General features: G+C 37.3%; 1 protein-coding gene across 1 annotated transcript in view; it reads right to left on the bottom strand.

Moving 5' to 3' along the window:
- The window catches only part of LOC306869414 (adhesion G-protein coupled receptor V1-like), a gene marked incomplete at its 5' end in the record, with an annotated part of 125,195 nt that overhangs the window by 10,307 nt on the left and 88,521 nt on the right, over window positions 1-26,367 (bottom strand). Inside the window, 4 exons of the mRNA XM_079416182.1 lie at window positions 4,074-4,195; window positions 12,431-12,588; window positions 16,530-16,708; window positions 21,678-21,794. Of these exons, the coding sequence (XP_079272308.1) occupies window positions 4,074-4,195; window positions 12,431-12,588; window positions 16,530-16,708; window positions 21,678-21,794 (576 nt within the window). The remainder of the gene's footprint in view (window positions 1-4,073; window positions 4,196-12,430; window positions 12,589-16,529; window positions 16,709-21,677; window positions 21,795-26,367) is intronic.

Raw genomic sequence — 26,367 nt, forward strand, 5'->3', positions numbered from 1 at the left:
AAAAAGTTCTATCAACCATACATCAACATGTCCACGGATGTATGTATGGGCTTCCCACATGTTTGTGATGATTTTCCACAGGAGGTGGTCATGTTTTGTTGTAGGCACTGCTGACATTTTTATGTGGGCATTCAGAGTTTGACTCAAAGGGAGTCAAAACACAATTTTGTGCTATTTATGCTCTTTCTAGGTGAAGGGCATCTTGTCCAACCCAGTCATGTTTTGGCTGTCAGAAACAATAACAGCTTCTCTGACCTGTTATTAGTCAGTCTGTAATGTAGGACAAGCAGAACAAATATGCTCAACTGTGTGTTTAGTTGTTGTTTACACTAACTGTAACATTGAGGAAATACTGAATAAGAAAAACTGGAGGAAGCAGTGATATGGATGTTTTTATCTTTTCTGCTAATGGGAAGGATTTTTGGACTTGTCTGTTAAAATGTTACTTGTTATTCAAACTTGCTGCAGGGAAGGCCATCTAACACAGCATGCAAACTTTGATGTTGCAAGCCATATTTTGCTTGCTAAATTTTACAATATGAATTATCTATATCCATTGCACTTCTAAATGATGCTGTTTTCTTTTTTAAAATAAAGATAAAAACTATGTGTGCAGTGCTTTGAACATCGTAACACTATACAACCTGTTTTTGGCTGCAAAATATTGCTTATGTGACTGTATCTTAACAGTTATGTAACATTTGAACTTCTAAAATTTGGAGTTTAAACTTTCTTCTTCCTTGTAACACAACCCTGATGTTAAAGAGTTATTAAGAGAAACCATCCTTTGCAGTTGGTCAAGTGATAACTCTATCCAGCTTTATCGACCATGGTGGACTTCACTCATCTAGTCAACAGATAAACAGACTCTCGTCCTCATACAATGACTCTGAATATAGTCCACCCTCACGTAAGGGCCTGGCCAGTATCTTAAAATGAAATGCAAGAGGTGCAGAACCTTTAGAAATCAATGGACAGTATCTGTATATTTTATCTAGAGCAGGAAAAAACTATACGGCACATTAGCAGACTGAGCAGCTGTGCAGTGATAGTGAGGCGATTGTGAGAGTTATACATCTGTATTCAGAGATAAGACAGATGTTTGCAAGTCTTAAATTAAAGGCGAAGAGCCCACTGGGCCCTCAAATGTGAACATTACCTGTATCAATCTCTTCAGGATTAGGATTTATCTAATGCTTTTAAGCTGTGAACCATTAAGTCTAACGTGATTCTGAGGGTCAGAACTGACCACGGGTCACAACTTTGAGTTCAATGACAAAACACTTAAAGAGATAAGATTAGATTAGAGACACTGATGATTTAAGCAGTGTTTTGTAAAAAGCGTCATTAAAAACCGTATTTCCATACTAACTAAAACTACCATTCAAAAAGGTATTTTTATTTTTGAAAGAAGCCGTGCTTACCAAAGCTGCATTTTTTAAACAGTAAAAAATGTTATTAAAGCGTAAAACTGTAATATTGTGAAACCATTTTTGATCCAAACTAACCATTTACAATATCTATTTTATATTTTAATATACATTAAAATGCAATTTATTCAGGTAATGGCAGAGCTCCAGTCTTCAGTGTCACATGACACTTCATAAATCATAAGATGCTGATTGAATGCTCAAGAAACATTTCTTCTTATTGTGTAATGTTGTACTGCTTACTATTTTCATGAAAACCATGACACATTTCTACGGAGCCCCTTAAGGGACATGGTGGTGGAAAAAATTCAGGGATGTTTTGCATTCCCTTGTAAAAATTTTGCGCTCTATCGCTAAACCAGTTAAGTTTGGACAAACTCTTCCTGTTTACTTTACAGCTTGCAGTGGTTAAAGCTCCATATGTTCACAATACTCAAAGAAATATGTCAGTGCTTAGTTCTGGGACATTCTAAAACACTTCATGTGGCTTAATGTTTTAAAACAGTGACATTGGAGGACCAAATTCGATAATAATGAATGAAAATGGTGATTAAAAAATACCAAATCTTTTTACAGTTTCTGAGATGATTTGAAAGATTCCAGATCTTCTAATCCTGATAACTGATCTCTGGCTAATTTAGTTCTTCAAACGAATTTGCGTATTAGATTAAAATATCTGGATTAAGTTGTCTAAAATTACTGCGCGTTCTCGTGTTCCCTGTAAAGGACAGATGTATCGATACTCGAAACCATGATCAGCAATGCAGCGATTGGCTGGCAGCAAGACAGCAATGTAATGACATCATATCATTAAAAAAAGACGCTTGACGAAAAACTTGACAAATTTCTGGACCTTTATAAAGGAAACAGCCAAGCGAACAAAACTACATACATGTTATAATAGATAAATTAAATGTGCACTGTTTTTAATTTATTTGTAATTCTTTTTACATGATTCCCAATTATTTATATTCATGATTTCTAGTATTTGTGCAGGCTTTACATTTTATTTCAATGTTGTAATTAGCTATTCATTTAATTTTATATTTGAAGACGATTTCTTATGTGACAGCATTAATTAAAGTTTCTTAGAGATCAAGTTATCTGTATCTCCTGCGCTCCATCAAGCCACTCCCATAATAGCTGTCACCACTCAAATTAATGCAATTTTAAGTAATTATTTCATCACTAATAAATCTTTTAATAAGTAAAACTGGCTGTGTCTATAGTATTATAGACTACACAACATACATATATATATATATATATATATATATATATATATATATATATAAATAAATAATTCTCAAATTTATTTTTTAATTATTATAATTTTTAATTATTGTCCCTGGACCAGTAGGGTGATCTTGTAATAAAGTAGCGGTGGTTGGGACAGATTTTAATTATCATTTCTGCTTAAAAAGATGCAATCTAATCCTGATGCAATCCTCCTCTCGAGCAGGTTTAAGTTTACGGACCTGTTGCTATGAAAGCAAGTCCAGGATGAGCTTCGAAGAACCAAATCGTCAACAATCAAATCCTGCTAACTGTCACAATACGTAGGAGCCAGGGAAAACGCTTATCGTGCAATTCAGCTCATATTTTGGGCTTGCATGTACACAGTATAGGCTACATATTTGCAATACATATATAATAGGCTATTGTCACTGGTTGTTGGAGCTTGAAGCTCAATAGAGCATGAAGGAGTCAGGTATGCAAATGAACTTAATAAATATACACGGAACGAGAAAACACAACCTCTTCAAATAACGTAAGACAGGACAAAGAAACTCTAGAAACTGAAGGCTTATAAAGACAGACAAACCAAAGGAGCAAACGAGATGATAAATACAACACAGGTGATCTGAATGAACGATGATTAACTAATGAGATCAGGAACTAAACCAAAAAAGGACAAACAGGAACTCAAACATGTGACAGCTATAGCATATTTGGTCTTTTTTTTATTTTCATTAGGCCGCGTTAATCATTTTATGAACCACAGCAAGCTGTTCCGTTCTGGGCTCATCTGAAAGATGTGCCCGTTCTGTGCGTAATATAAACTGTAAACAGATTTGGTTTTTGTTTTTAGCACTGACTGTTTTTCTTTATACTTGAGTCCAAGTTCAAAATAAAACTCGAACCTCTCCATTGTGAACATACGGAGCTGTAACCACTGCAAGCTGTAAAGTAAACAGGAAGAGTTTGTCTGAACTCAACTGGGTTTGTGAGAGAACGCAAAAGTTTTGCGAGGGAACGCAAATATCTTTGCGAGAGAACAAATATTTTTTTGTGAAGGAATGCAAATATCTTTGCGAGAGAATGCAAAAATAAAAATTAAAAAAAATTATTCCTTCCACCCCAAATTTTTTGCACTCACCCCGAATTTTTCCCACCACCATGTCCCTTAAGGGCCTCCATACATTTCCTTCATGATTCTTTGATGAACAGAAAGAAAGAAAGATACATGCAAGCACAAAAGGCCTTGATATCACAGTTTATTGATATGTATTATGTAGTGTCATTAGGTATTGGCCAAAACCAATCTAACTAGTATAAACTGTACCCTAAATATATGCATTTAGAAAGGAAGAGAGCTCTTCAATAAAATCAAGTTACATCATGTTGTATGCATGTTCTTACCAGAAAGATATTGAAGATAACAAGGAGGATCAGCATCCACAGGTATCTGTAGGCCATGTGCAATCCAGCCCAAAGACAGACCAGAGTCACCAGAGCAAACAGAAACAACATCATGGGCACCTCTGAAGGACAAACAGAAAGAAACTTCAGTTGAGTTTGTATGGTCAAATAAGCTCATTTGGAGAAAAAAATAAAAATAAAAATGTTCCCTAAAGTGCAAGATGGCAACATTTGAAGTTCATATATTTCTAGAAAAATCACAAGAGTCTCAATAGTTTTCAGATGCATGAATGCTGACTGTGCTGTTTTATCTGTGCTGCATGCACGGATGCCAGCAGCCATGGGTGCTGTTTTCAGTTACAGAGCGAGCTGGCCAGGCATGCTTCAGTTTTTCCATAGTTCAGACAAGCTTTTCTCATGCAGCAAGAGCTCTTTGAACTGCGCTCGATCTGGCATGAGAGCCATGTGGGCACGTTTATTGACCTGGTGCAGGAATCCAAGATGGCTGCCAGAGAAAACAAACAAACCAGAACAACAAAGGAAGGAGAATAAAATGAGTTGTCTCATTAAGCAGGTCACAGTCCAGAGACTGTTCTGGGGTAAATGAGGGCAGCCATGGGTACAAAGTACTTGGCCCATGAGTGTTCTTCATGTGGGCAAACAATTCCTCTCAGTGCCAAGACTCACTCAAGCATATTGGCACAAGGACTTTAACCAGACTGAGTGTTTTACTTTAACAACGATTATGAGTTTAATTGCTGAAACATTCACTCAGAGGGAGGGAAGAAAAATATGTGTTGCAAACACGCTAGTTCAAAACCTGACATTCTAGCATCAACATAAACTAATAATTTACTCAAAGTCATGCCATTATGAACATAAGCACTAGGGTTTTGAATTTTGATAATTTTCTGGATTTGAATACTCAACAGATAAAGTACTCATAAACCCATTTATGCAAATAAGCAATGAAACAATACAGCAACTACCAGTAGAAATGATGCAACCAGAATCACAACAAATCATAAAATATGGTTGGTGAACATTCCAAAACCCGACCCAAATTCGGTAACACTAGTAGGGACCAATTCTCACTATTAACTAGTTGCTTATTAGCAGGTCTATTATTAACATATTGGCTGTTTATAAGTGCTTATAAAGCACATATTCTGCAGGACAATATTCAACAACCCTAATCCTGCCCAATACCTAAGCTTAACAACTAAAATCCTAACTATTAATTAGCAGCAAATTAGCAATTTATTAAGGCAAAATTCTTAGTTAATGGTTTGTTAACGAGAATTGGACCTTAAAATAAAGTGAGACACAAAAATTCCAAATATCTCAATCGGTTTAAGACAAATTTAAGAGATTTTGAGATGCAGTTTTGTGTTTTCATGACAAGTCTTTATTGTCACCCTTTCCCTAATGATTCTTTTCACTTCTCGTATGTTACCTACTACCACTTGTTTTGGCTCTCCTTCACCGGCAATGCATTTGTGATTTCTATGTCGGCCAAAGTACACAACCAGGCAAATCTGTGGATGATAATTAGCGAGGGAGAGGCAGTCTGTGTCTTTGTTTCTTTCAGCAGGCCTTATTTGCATCCACTCACCTCCTCGACCTCGTGAGAACCCTGTTTTTTCATTTGTACATTTTAATAAGGGAACAAACAAGTACGGCTCCAGAAAGGAGGACAGGCTGACTCATCCATCATGCTCTCCTCTCATTACATAAACATGGACGTGAGCTCAGCCCGGCACTTTGAGGGCTCCAAACAATGGCAGACGACCTGCATTCACTTTTTTTTTAATAAAATGCATTTAGCGGTTATTTGATTTACAACATGTGCATTCGTTCGCTTAGGAAATTGAGTGAACAAATGGAATATTCAAATATTAACATCTTTCTTTGATGGCCACAATTGGACAATTAGAGGCTGAAATTAGACAACATATTAGCTCTATTTGTTCTAGCACATGATTGAAGCGTATTAGATTCAACAGCAGATGTGCAGAACCCACATCTAGGGAAAAAGAATATTCATCAGTTTAACCTCCACAACCTGGCGCTTCCGTGGGCTCGCTTACTGCATCCCTGATGATGGAAAACAATCATGCATGCACCTGCAGCCTTGTTCGTGCATGCCGGTGTCTAATCAAATTAAGACAAGCAAACACCCTGCAAATTCAAGAGAGATTTCAAATAATCCTCAAATTCTCCAAGCGTCATTGCTGAAATGCATGACAAAAACAGCAAATGAGATCATAATTGGCTTTCATTAGAGTGAATGAAGGTGATGAGAATCAGTCCAATCCAAAATGAGACTTCTTTTAGGGATATTACTTGCTGTTTGAGAACACGGCGTCCTGTGCAGTCCCAGAGCGCTTCATCAGCAGAACTAATGCACACGGCATTAACATCTGTTCTACTGCTGCTTTGATGTTAATATGGCTCTGATGACTCCAGGAGTGCAAAGACAAGCAGAGTCATAGGCCATGCATGACTGACAGATTTCTGGGGCGATTCAGTGGAAGACCTGCCAGCAGAAGCAAGCAAACATTATGAAAGAATTGGCAATGAAAAGCAGGCCACACATTCCTCATCTGATAGACAACACATGGCACAGGGCCGAAGTTTAACACCAGGTTAGCACAAAAATGCCATGGTTATTGCTTCCACCTGTCTAACTTTACCTGCTGTTTGTGTTTGTCTCAACTATCTTACATTTACTTTCATGATGTTTTGGTTGCTATTTACATTTACCGATACTGTTGCAATAGGACCTTTGGTAACAATTTTCATGATACAATGTACAAAGAGAAGTACACATCCAGATAATAAAAATGAACAACATATACATATATAAATTCAAGAAAAGTACACAAATGTATACAGGAAATTGTAGATCCTGTTACTGGTTACCATTTATTTTTAGGTTTGTTTATCTTTTTTTTTTAATTTACCTTGTTGTAGTTCATCTGAATAATGACAAATTAAAAAGGATATTTCCAACAGTTTTATTTAAAACTGCTAATGTATACACTGTAAAAAAATAGTTGCTTCAACTTAAAATAATTTGTTACCCCGCTGACATAAAAAAAAAAAAAAAATATTCCAGTTGTCCCTTAAATTAACATTGAGTAACTTAAAATTTCAAGTTGACTAAATTAAAAATTTTAAGTCAGCGGGGTAACAAATTATTTTAAGTTGAAAATAATTATTGTTTTTACAGTATACAATCCTTATAATGAAGTTGTGAACACATGCATAATTAAAAAAAGGACAATGCAGTCTTAAATGGTTTTAGAGTGTGTATAGCATCTCTTACTAAAGGACATGCCAATCTATTTCATATTAACGATCAAAATAAACCTTGTATTATTATTAGTGTAATTAATTATATTTACATGTCATGTACATAACATTAGTACACTTTTTTATTTTTATAAACATTATTTCCATTCCGAGTTCTTCCACAAATCAAAAACATCCAATTTTATTATATTTCTCTGTTCTTCCCCTCATTTATTTTTCTGCATATCAGTCTCCACTTTGTACATGCTGTTCTCTCTCCAAGTCTTTCCCTCCCTCCTCTCCCTGACTGCCTTTGCTTTCCATCTCTGTAAGCACATTCCAGGCTGTGGTCTGGGCCTGGCTGCCTCTGAAGCAGCAGGTTCCTAAACCCTGAGGAACCATCTCTCTATTGATGGACCTGGCTAGATCACTTCCTCTCTCAATGAAAACCAGGCTCTCATTAATCCACGGCTTAAACACAAAGTGCAAAACATCAGTTTAACTAGAATGAATCAACCTCACTGCATCCAGTTATATCACTATAAGTAATTTCAAAGGGATTTCTGAACATAACATGCATGTTTTATACATTTAAAAAATTATTATTATTAATTTTTTTTTTTTACTGTCTAAATTTATATACACTAGTCTTCAAAAATACAGTAAAAATCTTGTGAAATATTATACAGTTTAAAATAACAGTTTTTCTTTTTTAATATATCGTAAAATGTCCTTTTTCCAGTGATGGCAAAGCTGAATTTTCAGCAATTGTTACTACTGTCTTTTGTAACATTATAAATGTCTTTAACGTCATTTTTAAACCGTTGAATGCATACATGCTAAATAAAAGTGTTAACTTCACAAACATATATACTATCTTTATCTAGAATGTGGCAGTGATATACACCGTTAATGTTCTACAGCAGGGGTGTCAAACTCAATTACTGGTGGGCTGCAGCCCTGCAGAGTTTTGTTCCAACCCTGCTCCAACACACAAACCATGTAGCTTTCAAATAAGCCTGAAGGACTTGATTAGCTGGATCAGGTGTGTTTAATTAGAGGTGCATCTAAACTCTGCAGGGCTCTGGCCCTCCAGGAACTGAGTTTGACACCCCTGTTCTACAGTAAATAATTCCGAAAGTACTTCCTGTACAAGAAAAAAAAAAAGAAGCTGTCAACCAATTACAATCTACATTTCTGTAGTGGTGATGTTAAATATGCTGATGGTCCAAGAGATAAATATACAACAAGACATTTAGAGTGAAGTCATGAAAAGGCAAAATGGTATACAACAGACAACTATAGTTCTCTTAGTAGGATAAGACACAGCATAAGAAAGCAAGCACTGAGGACCACTGGGGAAAAACAGCAGGGCCTAAATGTGAGACAGCACTGTGGCTCCTGTTTAAGATGCAAAAGCAGCTGTCACAACATTCAGCTGTGGTTCAACTTTGAGGATGAAAGACCTTCCTTTGTCTCCCTCTTGAGTGAGCTAACATCTGCCCGGCCAACAGCTTCAATGATAAGAAAAAAGTGTTCCAACTCAAAGAGACATGGGTGGCTGAAGAAGAGGATCTTGGTAAAGAGATGAAAGAATGAGAGAGCGGGAAGAGCTGAAATCTTCCAGTAAATCTGTTGGAATACAAGAGGTGTCCAACAACTTTGTGAGAAGAAACAAACAAAGGCTTAAGATGGAAGTACATATTAGATCAACATGCTCTTTGGAATCAAACACTTGATATTCTTTTGTGTGTGTACGTGTGCTTGTGGGTGACATTTGGACATCCTGCTCCTTCCTCTGAACTGTGGGTGTGGGAAGCGTGTCTGGCCTCACGCCAGCACTCTGACCAGACGTTCCATACAGCATGTTCTCGGAGAACTGAGACCTCTCTAGGGAAAACTAATAGTGTTTGGCATAAAAAAAGAGGTTGACAGAATCTACATCAGTTCCAGCAACTATTAAAACAGAGGTGGAATTACAATAAAATAAAAAATAATGAGATTTGCCTGTCTGTAAGAAGGTTCTAGATACAAAATAATTTCAATAAATTTAGCAATAAGTTGCTATGCATTACACTAATAAATCGATTCATTTTCCTTTTCAACAGTTAAATAGGAAGTTTGTGTTCATGCCTAAAAGTCCATTGCTGCCATTTTCAGCTCAGCTCAATTTTAAAATAAAACACATACAATTTAACTTAACAGGGTAATTTATGATGACTGTTTTCAACAAAAGAAATGGATCAAGACTCTAGACTTTGGGTCAAATCATGGGAACATTATGTAACTGTAGTATAGTGTTAGTGATATAAGCAGTTAAGCAAGGTCATAAAGATAAGAGATATAGGAGGGTGAAATGCACAGTATTTAGCAGCTGAAATAGGGTAGTGATAAACAGTGATTTAGACTCGAATACCCTGCTTCTATGACTCTACAGGCTGTAAATGTTTTATGCAATCATGAACTGTGGTGAATATTATGCATGACATAGGGATCAAGTGTCTGCATTGCAAATCATTACGAAGCAAATACAGAGAAAACATGTCATATGTATGAACATATGACTTCCATATTGACTGTATTGTTCACTAGATAAAAAAAAGAAGTACTATAAGACCCAGATTAAATTTGGTTCCAAGTACAATAACATGAAGGGGTCATATAAACATTTGTGAGTTATGTCCCTTGGTTTACCATCAAAACTTCCTCCCTTAATCGCAAAGCACATCATGGCCATCACTCACAGCAGTAGATTCCAAGAAACAATTCATTTGATTTAGGACATCTTATCATTCTCAAATAGTCTTACTTAGTTACAAATACTGGGTTAACTAGGCTGTTTATAGGCTGCACAGCAAATACAGTTTGTTTGCATTTTATAATAATAATAATAATATGTTCAATTATGCAAGATGTTTTTGGCTGGACTTTGCAGTTATGTCCAATGAACGATGAAAATAACTTACTATTGAAACAGGCCATATTTAGGTCCACGAATGGCATAAAGCAATACCACTTTACAGGAAGTTCTTATTATTTAAGGTTAGTTCATGCATTTAATAACATTGAGCAAAACGTTTGTTACAGTATTTCTTAATCTTCGTTAATGGTAGTTAATAAAAAAATGTAATCATGTATTAAATGTTGAAGATAACATTAATTAAGATTAATAAATGCTAATGTTAATGTTAGCTTATTGAAAAGTTTTACCAAAAAAGCAAAATAATATAAATAAACTGTATTCATATTGTATTTCTCAAAACCCCAATCAGTGAGCTGTTGCAGTCATACTCTGCCACATAAACATGCCTCATTAAGAGAGCTGAAGGATTAATCCTGAGCCAATAAGGCTATTCCAAGAAAATGACTGCATTGTGAAAAAGCACTATACTTCCCTTAAGATCATACTGAGCAACTGCAAAAGCCAAATTAAATCTTTAAATAGAGCTGTGGTAATTATCTCCCCACAGGCCTTGGAAAGGACACCTCTTCATAGCGGCTAAAGGTTGACTCCTTAATATCTTGGCTCTATAATGTGGTTCTTCAGAGGCTGAAAAAACTACAGACATTTTATGGAGCACCTCAGAATATCTCAAAGGCAAGTCACAGTCAGAATTATCCATCAGCTTCTAATATCATGGAAGCTGGTTTCGGGAAGTTTATGCTGGAGCTTCAACAATTGCTGTAACATGTTAAGAGATGCAAATGGTCATCAAATAGAGTATACTGTTTTTCACAGTTTGATAAATGCAAAGCTATCACAGAACCCGTGTTCAAACCATGCATAATTAAATTAAATTTGCAACAAACCAGAAACTGAAGACACATTTGATAGCATTTTGTCATTTAGTTAATAATTACTTGATTTATTTGATGAAGTAAACCTGTACAGAACTGAACTTGCATCCCATCTCTTGGGTAAACTTTTGTCACTTCTATATTTACTTTACGCCTAAATTTAATTTCCCACAAGTCAACCAGCCCACCAGGAAACGTTCTTTTACTGGTTGTGTCCATTTCATCCCTGTCCCAAGGTATGACATGCAATCAAGCAGCAACACACCCAGACAGAATCAGCATCTAAGAGTTAACAGGAAAGAGCAAGTTTTCTAAATAAATATTTATCTGACTGTGCTTCTTTGACAGTCATTAAACACATTCGGCATGAAGGGGCAAATTTGCTGCATAATGTATTTGCTTACGCCTGTGTCCTGCAATATGAAACCGCAAGTGTGGGAGTGCTACAGTGAGGTCATTGTGTTTGCGAGCAAAGGGTGGGCTGACGGTGCAGCCCCTCTGTAATAAAGCTGAGTGGTTTAGGATTAGCCCCCTGTGCTGCGAACATGCTTGCGCACAAAGAGGAAAGCTAACATTGCACATGGCAACCCTCGCTGACCACCCACACATAAACTGTACAATACCACCCATTTAAAGCTCAGAACAGCAGTTACAGGGTAAACAATGAAACCATCACTGCGGATTAACTAGTGAAAGCCAGTGTTCTACATGTTAATTGTCCAAACATTAGTTGAAAGGTGCTGCTGATATTGGCAACTTTGAGGCAAAACAGTAAGGTGGAGGCTGCGAACACTAAAGAGATAATCAGCCAGTTAAGATTGTAACCAAGTTTCAAAACAAGACTGACAACATGTATTTACTCAGGAACTGAGCAGCGAGTTACAATATAGATTCAATCCAATCTACACAAAACTGCTGAGGGCATTTTTTTAAAGAATGACTAACAAACCACCCACAGAAAGAAAAAATGTTATTTGGAAGTCATGTAATTGTTTGGAAGGCTGTGCAATATTCCTGAAAGCACAGCCCTGAGCAATCTGATGATTGTTTAAGATCAAGAGACTTTCTAAGGGAAAGCACCGTCTCTTAGTTTGCTTTCAGTTTCTCTGATATTATCAGCAGTTCTTTACTTCTAAAGCACCGTTTTCCAGTAACATGTTAATTGCAGTGCCAGATTATTCTCGTACTAAAATGGCAGGATACCTTGAGGCTAATTACTTCACAACTTGTAAAATGTAATGTAATAACAAAAGCATACACACCTGAGCTGTTTGTTCGGCCTCGGTAGACATCATCATAAGCCTTCCATTGCTGAGTGACTTGATACGCATGGATGAAGATCACCAGTACCCCTACCAAACAAATGAGAGGAACCAGGGCGGCCGTACAGAGAGCAGCATATATGTTGGGAATGAAGCATCTACAAATAAAGACAAAAAAGAATATTGTCAGTACACAAAGAGGAATGGTACTCAGGTTTATGGTTGAGTGTTTGTGTATTTAGTATTCCATGGTAGACAGAAAGTGAGTAAAATGCGTTTGAAACAACATGGACGAACTTTATTTCTCCTGAGATTCTCTCTCTTTTTTGTCTTTCTCTGTCTCTTCTCCTTCTATCTGAGGAATTTCTTCTAGTCGACATTTGTTTCTGTCCTGTATGCAGTTATGAAGTCTCTGGCTGGTATTTGGAAAAGAAAAGCTTTGGGAAACTCAATTCAGAGTAATCTTGTTATGACGTGACCTGTATCAAAATAAGCAGCAGTTGCATTCTGTTCACAGGCCTGGCATCTCTCTGGCCAGACAAACAGAATGGACAAACACAGCCTGTACTCATTTTATACAGCAGAAATGGCACAATGTAGCCATAATAGAATTAAAAGCATGTGAAATGCCTGTAGGAAAATAAACAGACCATTTTTCACTAGACTTTCATCTGATCATAATTTTGAAACACTGCCTGGTTTAGCATAACATACTATATATCTTCACATACATGCCACATAAAAAAATAATTCAGTCTGTATGCACAAATCACTTTTCTAGTTGTAATACCTGCAAAGTAACTATGTCTACCAACATGGGGCTTCCTCTTCAATTACAATGCTTTTCTGGCAGTTCTTAGTTAAAGGATTATCAGGAATTTTATCTAGAGACTTAGAACATGTCATGCGATAAATGCTGTAAAAGACTAGAGACACAAACACAAGTCAAACACGTCTATCCAGTGCATATTTACATAGAAAAAACAGTGCACGGAATGCAAAAAGAATCTGTTTGAACGGGGCCTTACAAAGGTTACAGTCTGTATATTTACATTTAATCAATCCACTTATATTGTTAGTAAAGGTTTCTTGCACTAGAATATGTATTTTTTCTTTAATTGTTTTCTTAATTGTTTTCTTATTCTTTACTCAACTATTAAAGTATTAAAGTCTTTTTAGCTAATTGAAATATAGCCGATAAAAAAAACTAAAATAAATAAAAAAATTAAAAATAAATAAATGAAAATTAGAAATGTTGAATTGGCAACAAAAGTAATATATAAATAAATGAATGAATTCATTAATTAAACTTGAAATAAGACAATGTAAATAGATTTTTTTTAATAACTAAAGAAAAAAATATATAATAATTACAAAAGCACAAAAAAATACTTTAAAAATAAAAGCTTGTTCTGTGCAAGTAAAAGCATGAAAATATATTTTTTTTTTTTTTAGAACATCAAATTATTTTATTTCAAAAAAGGAAATAGAAAAGTTTATTCTTCATATTGACCCTTTTCAGAAACCTTGTAATGCTAAATTATGTGTTAAAATCTGACCTTTAAACTAATGTGCTTCTATTTCTACAAGCATCTGACTCCTCCCATGCCGCTGAAGCCTTATGGTACGGAAAAGGCGAGAACTGCGGTGGCTTGTGAGGTGACATCATTTGTTTGTCCTTGGAGAGAGAGATGTTTGGCTTTCATGAGTCAACTGGGAGTTTACTTGCTAAGAGTTGCTTTGAGACAGGGTGGAGAGGAGTGTCCATAGTCTTCTGTTATCACTACAGGCTTGGCTGGGGCGAAACTGAACGTATGCACAGTCACAGCTTGTAACCTCATAAACACAGAGGAGCTAAAAATAGCAGCTCTTCCCGACTTACCAATAACAGACCCCGATCACACACAACCAATGTAAACGGGACAAAGAAGAGAGTGTATATGAGAAAGAAAATTGCTTACAATATATTAACACAGGAAATGAGTAACTATGAGCCAAAAAACAGCACCAAAATGTGAGCATTTACATGTGAACATTTAGTTGTCCATTATGTCCCCATCTGGTTAAGTAAATGTAGCATGTGCTTGTGCAGGGGCATAGATTACGCGGGGGACGTGTCCCCCCCACTTTTTATAAAAAGTAAATTCGTCCCACGCACTTTTTCATTGGACAGTTGTGTTCTCGACATGTTGAGGTTTTAATGGAGCAATGTATATAAATGCAGAATGATTTCAAATTCAAAGAGACAGGATAATTTATACATGACGTTTACGTTTCCATGGCAATCAGTCACTCAGTTTGTGACGTCACGACATGCCCAGGCTCGCGTCCGCGGTCCCGCGCTGTATCCATCATTCATTAGAGGTCGAGATGAGTTCAAAGCGGCAAGAAACTCTACACTCCTTTTTTACGAAGAAGTCAAGCAGCGTAAGTTGGCATGTGGGATCCGAATAGTGTTGCACAATGTTGAGTGACTCTGCCTATTGCTCTTGTAGAATAATTAGCAAGTTTTGATGTTCATTATATGGAGAAATAAAAAGCTGCCTGGACAAACATGCACTTATTTTCAGTGTATTTTTCCGTAACTCTTTTGTAACGTCTTTTATTTTAACACGTATGTATGTTATCAGAACCCTTCAAATAAGAATAAAGATAATGTTGAACTGAGATTGTACAGCGTTTGCAGCATTGTGACATGTTTAACTCTAATGTTCAATTTTACATGATGTATTTCAATCAAGTATGCAAGGCAAGCACTGATCTGATACAGGACCGATCTTCATTTAGGGGTGCTCTGTCATTATTGCACTAATTTTACGTTTTTATCTGTTGTCAAGAATGAACAAGAAACAGTCAGCCTAGGTTTGTTAGAGCAGAATCAGGACGACACACAGTGACAGGTGAGAAGAGTGGCTTTTAACACCTGGCTGTTTTTACATTATATAACGTCTATAATACACAAGCGTTTGTAGGATTATATATGGACCAATCATAAAAAACACATAATTAGTCAAATATAGAAAAATAAAAAATAACATTAGTATGATGAACAACTTCTCAGCTATCATTTTTAACTACAGTAGGTAATTATTAGCTTGCATATTGGTTGTTTATTAGCACTTAAGCACATATTAATTCTGTATTCTTCATGACCATATTCTGCATCCCATAATCCTAAACTTAACAACTAAAACGGCTACCTTACAAGCTATTAATAAGCAGTAAATGAAGAGTTTGAGGCAAAAGTCATAGTTAATAGTGAATGTGTTTATCATTCTAAAGTGTTAATTAATTTAGGATACAAATGTTTGGTTATTGTCCAGCAGTGTACTTAATGTGTCATTTTCTTCTGTATGTCACTATTCCCTGTATGTACATGTTTCAAACACTACTTTATTTGCTGTAGACAGACGCAGAAGTGAATTCAGAGTTGGGAGTGAATGAGGCAGAAAGTTTCAGTGAGGCTTCAGAGGTAAAGATTATTTAGAGCATTGTCTATGATAAGATATTTCTTTTAACATAGACTAATCAGACTAATGTATAATAGAACAGAACAGAATAAAGAAGTATGTGAATGTGCAAGTATCCATTACTGTGTGCCATGTACTGTACATACAACACACACAAAATACAATCTGAAATATGTAAACAATAGTACCCTTATAAGGACATCTTTGTAACTTATACTCAAAAAGGTGCATATTAGTACATTAGAATACCAATATGTACCGTAATGCACAACTATGAAACTTTTTGGGGTAAATAAGGTACAAAGATGTGCTTTTAAGGGTACTGTCCCAGTGACAAGCTGTTGTATTTCTTTCTTTTTCCTATCTTTCTTTCCTTCTATTTTATAATCATACATAATACTATAATCATAAAGCATATTAAGCAAAAAGGTATGATTAAAAATAAAACCTGTCAATTAGACAAGGGTAAACTGAAAAAAAACAACAACAAAAAAACAGGTATAACACTAACATTCCGTCCCCCCCACTTTTGAAATGATGGCTACGCCCCTGTGCTTGTGTGTGTGTGTGTGTGTGTGTGTGTGTGTGTGTGTATGTGAGAGGGAGAGAGCACATATTCATAAACTCACAGATCTCCTTGCACCAGGCCATACACACTATGGATGCTCCATCCAAAGCCTCCCAGCAGGACTACAACCAGAATGATGATGACCAGAGCAGGAAGTCCCCAGCTGAGCAGGAAGTAGAGAAGATAGCGTCTCTCTGTGTGCTCATCATTCATCACCAATATCTGCCAGAAATTTATGGCCTGGGAAAGACAACACAAATGTTACTAAATAAATAAATGTTCACATTACCGGTTTATAAACAAACCAGATTCAAAAAAAGGATGTCTGATTAATGTTTTGACAAGATTAGGCACCAAGAACCAACTACCAAATGGATATCTGTTGGTTATATGACCTCATATCTAATTCACAGCAACATCAGATATTACTGCTATCAAGAGCTAATACTTTCTTGGTCTATGCGTTCAGTTAGCCTGCTTCACTTTTTTGGGGATGAGGTACTTCAACTGGGAGTTTAACATCAACATCAAAATCAAGTCCTGATGTGGCACCTTCTTCCATCGGTATCAGATCCATAAATGGATAGGAACTGCAGCAGCTCTGTTTTGCTGTGCTGGGAACTTGAATAAGAGATGAAGAGAAAAGAGAAGCTAGCAGGATGAAGTAATAGCTTTTGGGTGTGGAAACTGCAATCCCTCTCCAGCCTCTTTGTGATTATGGAAGAGGTTGGCACCCCGCCATTGAGACTGCCCTGTCTCGCAACTTCCATTGATCTGGTGCTTCAACCATGCCAGTATAGGGAGTCTCTGGGATCTATTGAATGGCTATTTTAGCACAGACTGAAACGTGAGTCCCAGTGCACAGGAAAGAACTCTTAGATCAATAGTTTTCATTGATAAATTGTATTTATTTCAGAACCCTTTTAAAGTAGGCGTAAAACATCTGCACTATTTCCATTGAAAGCTAGAATACAATACATTACATTTGCCCAGATTTGCAGTCTGAAGGACTCGACAGCAGTTGCCATCTGATGTCTAGTGTTTTAAAAAAGTTTGGATATTAAAATGTGTAGTGTATTCAAGTCTTGAGCAAACAAATATATAACTCACATAGTTGTAGCCCCAGATTGTCTCAAGGAATTTTACAAATCAGGTACCAGCACACCAACAAAATCGATGGTGAATGCAATTTGTACTGTGCAATTCCACATCATGCAGGTCGGTTCTGAGTTCTAGACTGTAGAGGATGCAGACTATCATCATCTGGCAAACTTGCATTTACCTTCTAGTTAAACTGGATTGTGGATGGTTACTGAATAAGATTCAGCTTTTTATAATGAAATATGGCTCAAAGTAATTAATCAATAAGAAAAGTGCAAACGAAACCATTATGTCACGTGTAATTACCACATCACATCAGTTATGCAAAGGTTTATTACATGCTCATTTGCCAGCTGTTTTGAGACTGTTTTGAAATCAAGACAAGCATGTTCAAATCATTCTCTGCAGGATGCAAAATACTTTCCAGCCTGAATCATGATTTACCTTTTCCACCAAACACAACTTTTGTGTAATTTATTCCATGTGTGTTTTCATAAACTCACACCTACTTCTGCATATCAACACACTTACATAAACATACTGGACTTTACACTTTTCCTTCCACAACTCATGGCTCCATAATCCTAAAACCTATTTTTGTAATTAGCCAGTTAGTTTATTTCATGTTCTCTTGCATAATCTTTCAACACCAGTGTATCAAGTGCAAATATAGATTACATGCTCTATGTAAACAGCTAAGCCCCTGGTGTTTTTCAGCATCATTGAGGAAAACAGGATAATCCCACTATGTTAGCAAAACCGCCTTTGATTTCAAGAGGTTCAATTTAGGTGAGAGGTTCCTCCAGGGTCAGTGCTCAGTCCTATGTTTTTTCAAACTAAAGTGAGAAATTCAATGCAACATGAAACCAGATGTTTGTGATCTGTGTGGGTCTTTGAGGGATTAAAAGCCATGTTCTTTTTTCATTTCATTAAGCATGTTAGGGCCAAATCCTGTTTTTGCTTTCGGGGAACAAGATGACCTTCATAGCTTTGAGTGAGTTGACTTCCAGAGACAGATTTCTGTGCTTAGAAGGGATTACAGTACAAAGAAAAGGAGAAGGCAAAAGGGTACAGGTCCAGCTAGATTTATAGGATGGATTTTTAAAATGTCTCTGAGCAGCTATTGTAGGCGTGCTAGCACAACAGCCTGCAAAATCTCCACCAGAAGAATCACATGTAACTGGAACATGTCAAACAGCACGTAAGGTAAATCATGTGTTTCCTAACGGATTGAACAGTGTATGAATCATGCCCATTCCTAAGCAAACAATGAAAAGTTATGATGATCAAACATTATGATGAACAAGACTCTTTAACCAAGAGGAATTTGTTATTTTACACACACACACGCGTTTGTTTCTGTGAATTGTGGGGACCTTCCATAGACTTCTATTACTTTTATACTGACGAAACAATATTTTGTATCCCCTAACCTAAACCTAACTCTAAACCTACCCCTTTGCATTGCTACAATTTCAGATAAACATCATTTACTATTTTTAATAATTTACTTTCCCCTTGTGCTGACCGCAGGTTGGCCCCACAATGTCAACAATTTTAGATTTTACTATCTTTGTGGGGACATTTGGTCCCCGCACTGTAGCATGAACAAGTACACACACACAGTTTTTGATTATTTTATGAAGACTCCCTATAGACAAAATGATTTGTTTACTGTACAAACTTTACATTCTATCCACTATGCTTAACCCTACCCCTAAACGTAACCCTCACAAAAAACATTATGCATGTTTGCATAAAAAAAATTTCAGGTATTACTATCCTTATGGGGACATTTGATCCCAGGGAATACCTGGACCGCACACACACATTCACACTACAAAAAGATACTTGTCTTAGTAAGGCATCCTTCTGATACAGGCTTCATGTTCATGGTGTGATATTTTTGTGCATTTTGTGATATCTTCAGCAACGAGTCAAACCCAAAGGCCTTTGATATTTGTTGAATTCTCAAAAGCTCTTTTGAGATTATGCCCTAAATAGGGGTGGGACAATAAATCGACAAGGCGATATCGTTGTCCTTCTTCATGCAAAATTAAAACAATAAGGCGATCTAAATAGATTTCCCTGCTCCCAGCATCTAAAAATGCGTGGAAATCCCAGCCGCGCCATTTCCGCTTGGATCGCAGGTGGATTTCCCTCAGTATATGAGAGAGAGCTGGTTTTTCACACAAAACTGGATGCTCTCCCTCTCTCAGATATTACAATTACACGTTATGCAGTGTGTGTGGGCAGTGGGCACCGACCGGCAGAAACAAAATCTGCACCTATGGCATGGACAGCGAAACAAAACCTTATCAGAGCCGTAATGTGGTGCAGAAGTGTGCAGTGTGTGTGCTTTCCACGCGTCTACTTTTGATATAATGAACCTGAGCGTGCAAAAAGACGCGATGTGAACGGCTATTTTTTCCCTGCATGTCATGTGTGGAGCTCCGTTTTTTATGATGAGAGGAGAGAAAAGGTTGAGAAAGCACTCCAGGTCAATTTTTAAATGTACCATGTTTAGATATACTGTATATAAAGTTGATAAGCAGTTAAATGTGTTGGTTTACACACAGAGAAAAGTGTAAGCTTTTAATAAGTCCAAGAATAAAATGATTAATTTACTTAATGTTAAAATTGATTTACAGAATCCTTTCAGCTGTTTTCTAACAGTTTGGACTTGAATAAAGAAAGAAAACTTGCACTTAACCTTTTCACAGGCATTTTGTTTTCATAGTTAGACATCGTGATATAGCCTATCATTATATGATTGTCTAGCAATATAAGGATTATCGCAGAATCGCTGTTATCGTGATCCATGTATCGTGATTATATCATATCGTGAGGTACCCAGCGATTCCCACCCCTAGCCCTAATCATACTTACAAATACACATCAGAAAAAAAAGTAGAACCAAAAAACTAGGTCTCAGAATAAATTCGGGAATTTCTTGAAGGGAAAACATTTTCAGACAGTCTATTAACTGAAGGTAAGATATACCAAACACTATGTACTAAACAGTGACAATGAAGGTGTGTGATTGATGAAATATTGTGAAATTTCTTTTTTTTTTTTTACCCTCTGCGCAAGTAATCTTATTGTTCAAATGAAAGTTTATGCCACACCTTCAACTGCCCTGTAGTAATGTCTTTAAACGATAGGGTACACCGCAGCCACCACACTTGGCAAGAATTGCGTCCTGCTCCTTATGTGGGTGGCTAGCATTGAAAGACGCTCCCCTAAGCCGTCTTCACCTGAGGGCACAGCTGAATGATTCAGACCTGTTGACTTCACTGGATTTTCAAGTGGGCACCCCACCTCACCGGTGTTTCGTCAATTAGCCCACGACACCTCAGTGGGGCTTGACAGCAGAACCAGCGTCCTGGGACTGCTCCCTCGGTCGTTCAGGACTTCACTACTCAGCTCTGACCCCCGCCTCCTCTGCCAGCCTGGTTTAGCCACCGCTCACTTCTCTTTACCCACAGCCATCTGGACGCTGTCTCTGCCTGCTTTGATATGTTGTTCACCAGGGTCTTGCGGGTTGCCCCTCTAACCCCAAGCATCCCCAATGCTCTCCAAAGTGACTGTCCCGGAAACCCCCTGCAGCCCACCTCCACCGGTAGATTCCAAGCTCTCCAACCCCTCTGCTGGCCTTTCTTCTGAAAAAATTCCTGATCTCGCTTTCAATTACTTAAAGGGTTAGCTCACCTCAAAATAAAAATTGTCATTATTTACTCACCCTCATGCTGTCCCAAACCTATATGAATTGTTTTCTTCTGTTGAACATTAAAGAAGTTATTTTGAAGAATGTGAAATACCAAACAGCTGCTGGTAGTCGTTGACCTCCATAGTTTGGTGACCAACCATCTTCAAAATATATTTTTTTGCGCTCCAAAAGAGGTAGGTATGAAATAGCATTTTTACAGATCTTTCATTTTTGAGTGAACTATGTCTTTAAGAAGTTAAGGATTATCTACAGATAATCACGAATAACAGACCCTATCTCAACTAAATTTCATTAACGAAGCGGGATTAAGTATTTAGTGTGGTCAGTGCAAAAACCTGCTATACTGACCACACAGTAGATTAAAAAGTAAAGTTTTACCTGTATGAGCATCCAGCTGAATTGGCTGAGGTGAAAGTAATGGAAGAAGAGGCCAAGAGCAGCACAACTGTCCTCTGAGAACATACGTCCACGGAATGCAGACACCAGGAAACAAATCTGAGAAACACAGAGTGACAGATACATCAGCAGAGGCCCTGGAGTCCTCATACACTCAGCAGAAATAACGCATACAGATGATTCTCAGCATTCAGTTCTATCACTGAGTCCCAGAAGAGCATCTCAAATGTCTAAGACTGTTCCTAAATCCTTTATAATTGTAATATATTTGATAAATATTTGACCAGATGTCTAGAGGACTGTTACATCACACTGCAGAATGGACAGCCAAAAGAGCAACAGTTGACAAATCATGTGTGTGTGAGTGTTTAAGCAGATAGCTTCATAGTAAATTGTAACATTTTAATTTAAAAAATAACAATTTCACATACATATTACATTATATTTTCTTTAAATCTTGCTTTTTTTCTCCTCAATTTTAATTTCAGAAATAAAGACATTTGGACACATGATATAGTATATATTATACATGATTATTATATTCTTACAGATACCCTTAGAATCTAGTTTCCTATTTACAGTTAACCAATTTGGTGTGACAAGATATAATCCAAGTCCAAGGGCCAATGTACAATTCAGGAACAGTGCAAAACTTATCAAATAAAAACAACTGGGTAGTTTCACCTTGTCTCTGACCTCTCAGAACTGAATTTGTGGACGTAAAAAAAACACAAAATAAAAACAAACAAACTGGCAGACAGCTGTGGAGGGCACTAGGTAACGGTCCAGTCCATGAATACTGTGACCCTTTCAATACAAACAACACCGTGTTTTTCACAGTGGTGAGAGTCCCTGTTGGGAAACCCAAATTAAGGGGAAACTGTGCCTGTGGAAAACCTATCCTGGCTGCTGAGTGAAGGGAAATGTGGAGTCATTACAGATGGGATGGCATTAAATGAGGTACTGTTGGGATAAAAGTCAAGAGGACAGCGAGTGGTGTGAGAGGGAGGTGTCAGCGTAGGAAGGAAAAGAGGGCAGGGACCTCCGCAATGTGCAGTGTCCATCAGGTGCATGCTGGGAAATGGCATGGAAATGTGGTAATGCTGCCAAAAAAACAAAAAGTTCAGTAATGTACAGTATGTGTGTTAGTTAGCAGGGTCATGGAATAATCTCAAAAATAAACTCAAATAAAGCCTTGTTTGCTCAAACATATTCATTCTTAGTCATCATTTTAGTTTGTGACCTACAATATTAAGGGTTATTTTTGAGGTTAATACAATTTTTTGGGGGGTCTGTGTGATATTTACAGTAACTACTGAACAGGACTAACACGATTTTCATAAAAAGAGCCTGTACAAATATCAAATATTTGGGTTTAGTATGCTTTTCTATTAATTTTTTTAAGAAATAATACTTTTATTCAGCAAGGACACATTAAATTGATCGAAAGTGACAGTAAAGACATTTAAAATGTTACAAAAGATATTTATTTCAAACTAATGGTATTTATTGATAACTAAATTTAGCATACTAGAATGATTTCTGAAGGATCAAGTGACAATGAAGACTGGAGTAGTGGCTAAAGAAAATTCAGCTTAGCCATCACAGGAATAAACTAAAAAATAAAATATTAAAATAACTTTTTTATTATATATACACACAGTGTATATACATACTGTATATATATATATATAGTGATTTTAAGTGACCCATTTTTTTTACATTTTTAACTAATTCAAAATAATTTATCTATCTAGACACACATATCCTTCACAGCATAATGTTACCAAAATACCAAAAGAAAATAGTTAGAAAAGGAAAAAGCTTGAAAAAAATAATGTATGGAAACAGTTACTAGGATTGGCGGGGTTTAGCAAAGTCTCAGTTTTTCACAAAGCTTCTTCTGTGTCACAGTAAAAATACTCAATCACATTCAAACTAGGAGCTCACTACAGGCTCTACAGTAACACCTTCATTAATGCACACTGTGGCAAAGCCTGTGTTTTTTGTTCCTGTAGTCGTCCCTGGGGCGCACACCCGGGTGAGTAAACAGGGAGGAGATGCGATCGGGTTCCCATTCAATATGATCTGCTCACACACACCCAGTCAGACGATCACGTCAGTAACACTAGCTGCTGATGGCAGGGGCACCATCCCCCTCCACTAATAACCTTTCTGGATGATTCTCTGCTCCATAATTGATACCGCTGCCTTATGTAACAAAATATACATCCAGAAAGACTTCTGAAGCTATAAGTAGCAGCTAACACAGTTCATCACGAACAACCCATTCACTTCATACATCAATCCACAAAGGGTTTATCACTGGCCCCTAGTCGGCCATTTATCCTGCTGAAATGTGTATAAATACAGGCAACATTGCTCCGGCTTAACAGTTCCTGATTAATAAGACATCAGCACCCCTGTCATGTGAAACGCATGGCCTTTGATGGCATAACCAAAGCTGGTTGGGGGACAGTGGTTCATTTAGTGGCTTGAAATTGGAGAAGGGTGATAGAGAGCCACAGTGGAGATCAGAGGACCCTGTGTCTGGGACCTGTCTGGCCTGGAGACAGACCTCAAGACCAGACGCACTTGATAATGTGGATCTGCTTATCCTTTCAGTGCAAACACTCAAACCCATAACAGGGAGTGGCAGAAAATAGACCATACAATCTGAGACGCGTTGTGTTTATAGGACAGATGTACTGCACCGCGCTGTACCATAAACAATATGGGTGTAAACAGTACATGTGTGCAGGACAGCTCATGAGCTTATATCATCATGAGTTAAAAATAAAACCCACACCTGTACCTTTGTAATCTATTTAATTCACACCTTGACTTAGTACAATTATTATGTAATAATTTGCAGATCCTCTCTGAGTCATTAAGGTTTTGAGGCTGATGTTTGGCAACTTGAACCTTCAGCTCCCTCCACAGATTTTCTATGGGATTAAGGTCTGGAGACTGGCTAGGCCACTCCAGGACCTTAATGTGCTTCTTCTTGAGCCACTCCTTTGTTTCCTTGGCCGTGTGTTTTGGGTCATTGTCATGCTGAAATACCCATCCATGACCCATTTTCAATGCCCTGGCGGTACATGGCCCCGTCCATTGTGCGGTGCAGTTGTCCTGTCCCCTTAGCAGAAAAACACCCCCAAAGCATAATGTTTCCACCTCTATGTTTGATGGTGGGGATGGTGTTCTTGGGGTCATAGGCAGCATTCCTCCTCCAAACATGACGATTTGAGTTGATGCCAAAGAGTTTCTGACCACAACACTTCTCTGAATCATTCAGATGTTCATTGGCAAACTTCAGACGGGCCTGTACATGTGCTTTCTTGAGCAGGGGGACCTTGCGAGTGCTGCAGGATTTCAGTCCTTCACGGCATAGTGTTACCAATTGTTTTCTTGGTGACTATGGTCCCAGCTGCCTTGAGATCATTGACAAGATCCTCCCGTGTAGTTCTGGGCTGATTCATCACTATTCTCATTGAAACTCCACGAGATGAGATCTTGCATGGAGCCCCAGATCGAGGGAGATTGACAGTTATTTTGTGTTTCTTCCATTTGAGAATAATCACACCAACTGTTGTCACCTTCTCACCAATCTGCTTGGCGATGGTCTTGTAGCCCATTCCAGCCTGGTGTAGGTCTACAACCTTGTCCCTGACATCCTTGGACAGCTCTTTGGTCTTGGCCATGGTGGAGAGTTTGTAATCTGAGTGATTGATTGTTTCTTTGGACAGGTGTCTTTCATACAGGTAACGAGCTGAGATTAGGAGCACTCTCTTAAAGGGATTAAAATTACAGACTGATCATTTATTTGTCAGTGGGCAAACACACAAAATCAGCAGGGGATCAAATAACCCCCCCCCCCCCCCCCCCCAAAAAAAAAAACAAAAAAACAACAACAACACACACACACACACACACACATCATGAATTTGAAGTGAATCTAAAATGCTTCATAAACATGTTTTATGTCATAATGAAAGGAGATTTAAACATTCAATTTTTCTCTAAGGTCATTTGGTTCCTGATGAGACAAAGACAGAGCTGTGTCAGGGCTGTCATTATGGAGACTGAGAGATGAGTCACTCGCAGCATTATCAGCTTTCTAATGACAACGTTGGATTAGTGCCAGAAAGTCCTACAACGCCACTGTTTTATCTGAATTAATGCCCAAGAAGACAGACATTTAATATTATGGTGTTTGGTTCTTTGTTTGATTTGGTTCCTTGTTTGGTTGTATGATGGATGTTAAAAATGTGTTTATGTACAATCTATCTACCAACATCTAACAAGAAGAAAATGCATATATATTTTTTAGAGGGTGTTTAAATATTTTTGCAAATATAAAAAAAAAAAAAACTTAAATATTATATAAATTATGTACATTTGTTTTGCACTCGTTTCATCATGCTACCAGTTTACATAATTGAAACAAAATATTCAAACATTAAAACATTAAAGTTGCTATATTAAGAAAGCAGCTTAAAACCATTATTTCTTGACTGAAAGGCAGGTGACTGGGGAACCATGCATGCTGAACTGAGAATGACAGCCCAGCCAGGAGCTGCAGAGCAAAAGCTACTTCAAAATGTGCACTTAGCTGCTTTGGTTAAAAAGCATCTATTGAAGGACAAATCAATATAAAACAATACCAGTG

The sequence above is a fragment of the Barbus barbus genome, assembly GCF_936440315.1.
Source record: "Barbus barbus genome assembly, chromosome: 5".
Taxonomy (NCBI): Eukaryota; Metazoa; Chordata; class Actinopteri; order Cypriniformes; family Cyprinidae; genus Barbus; species Barbus barbus.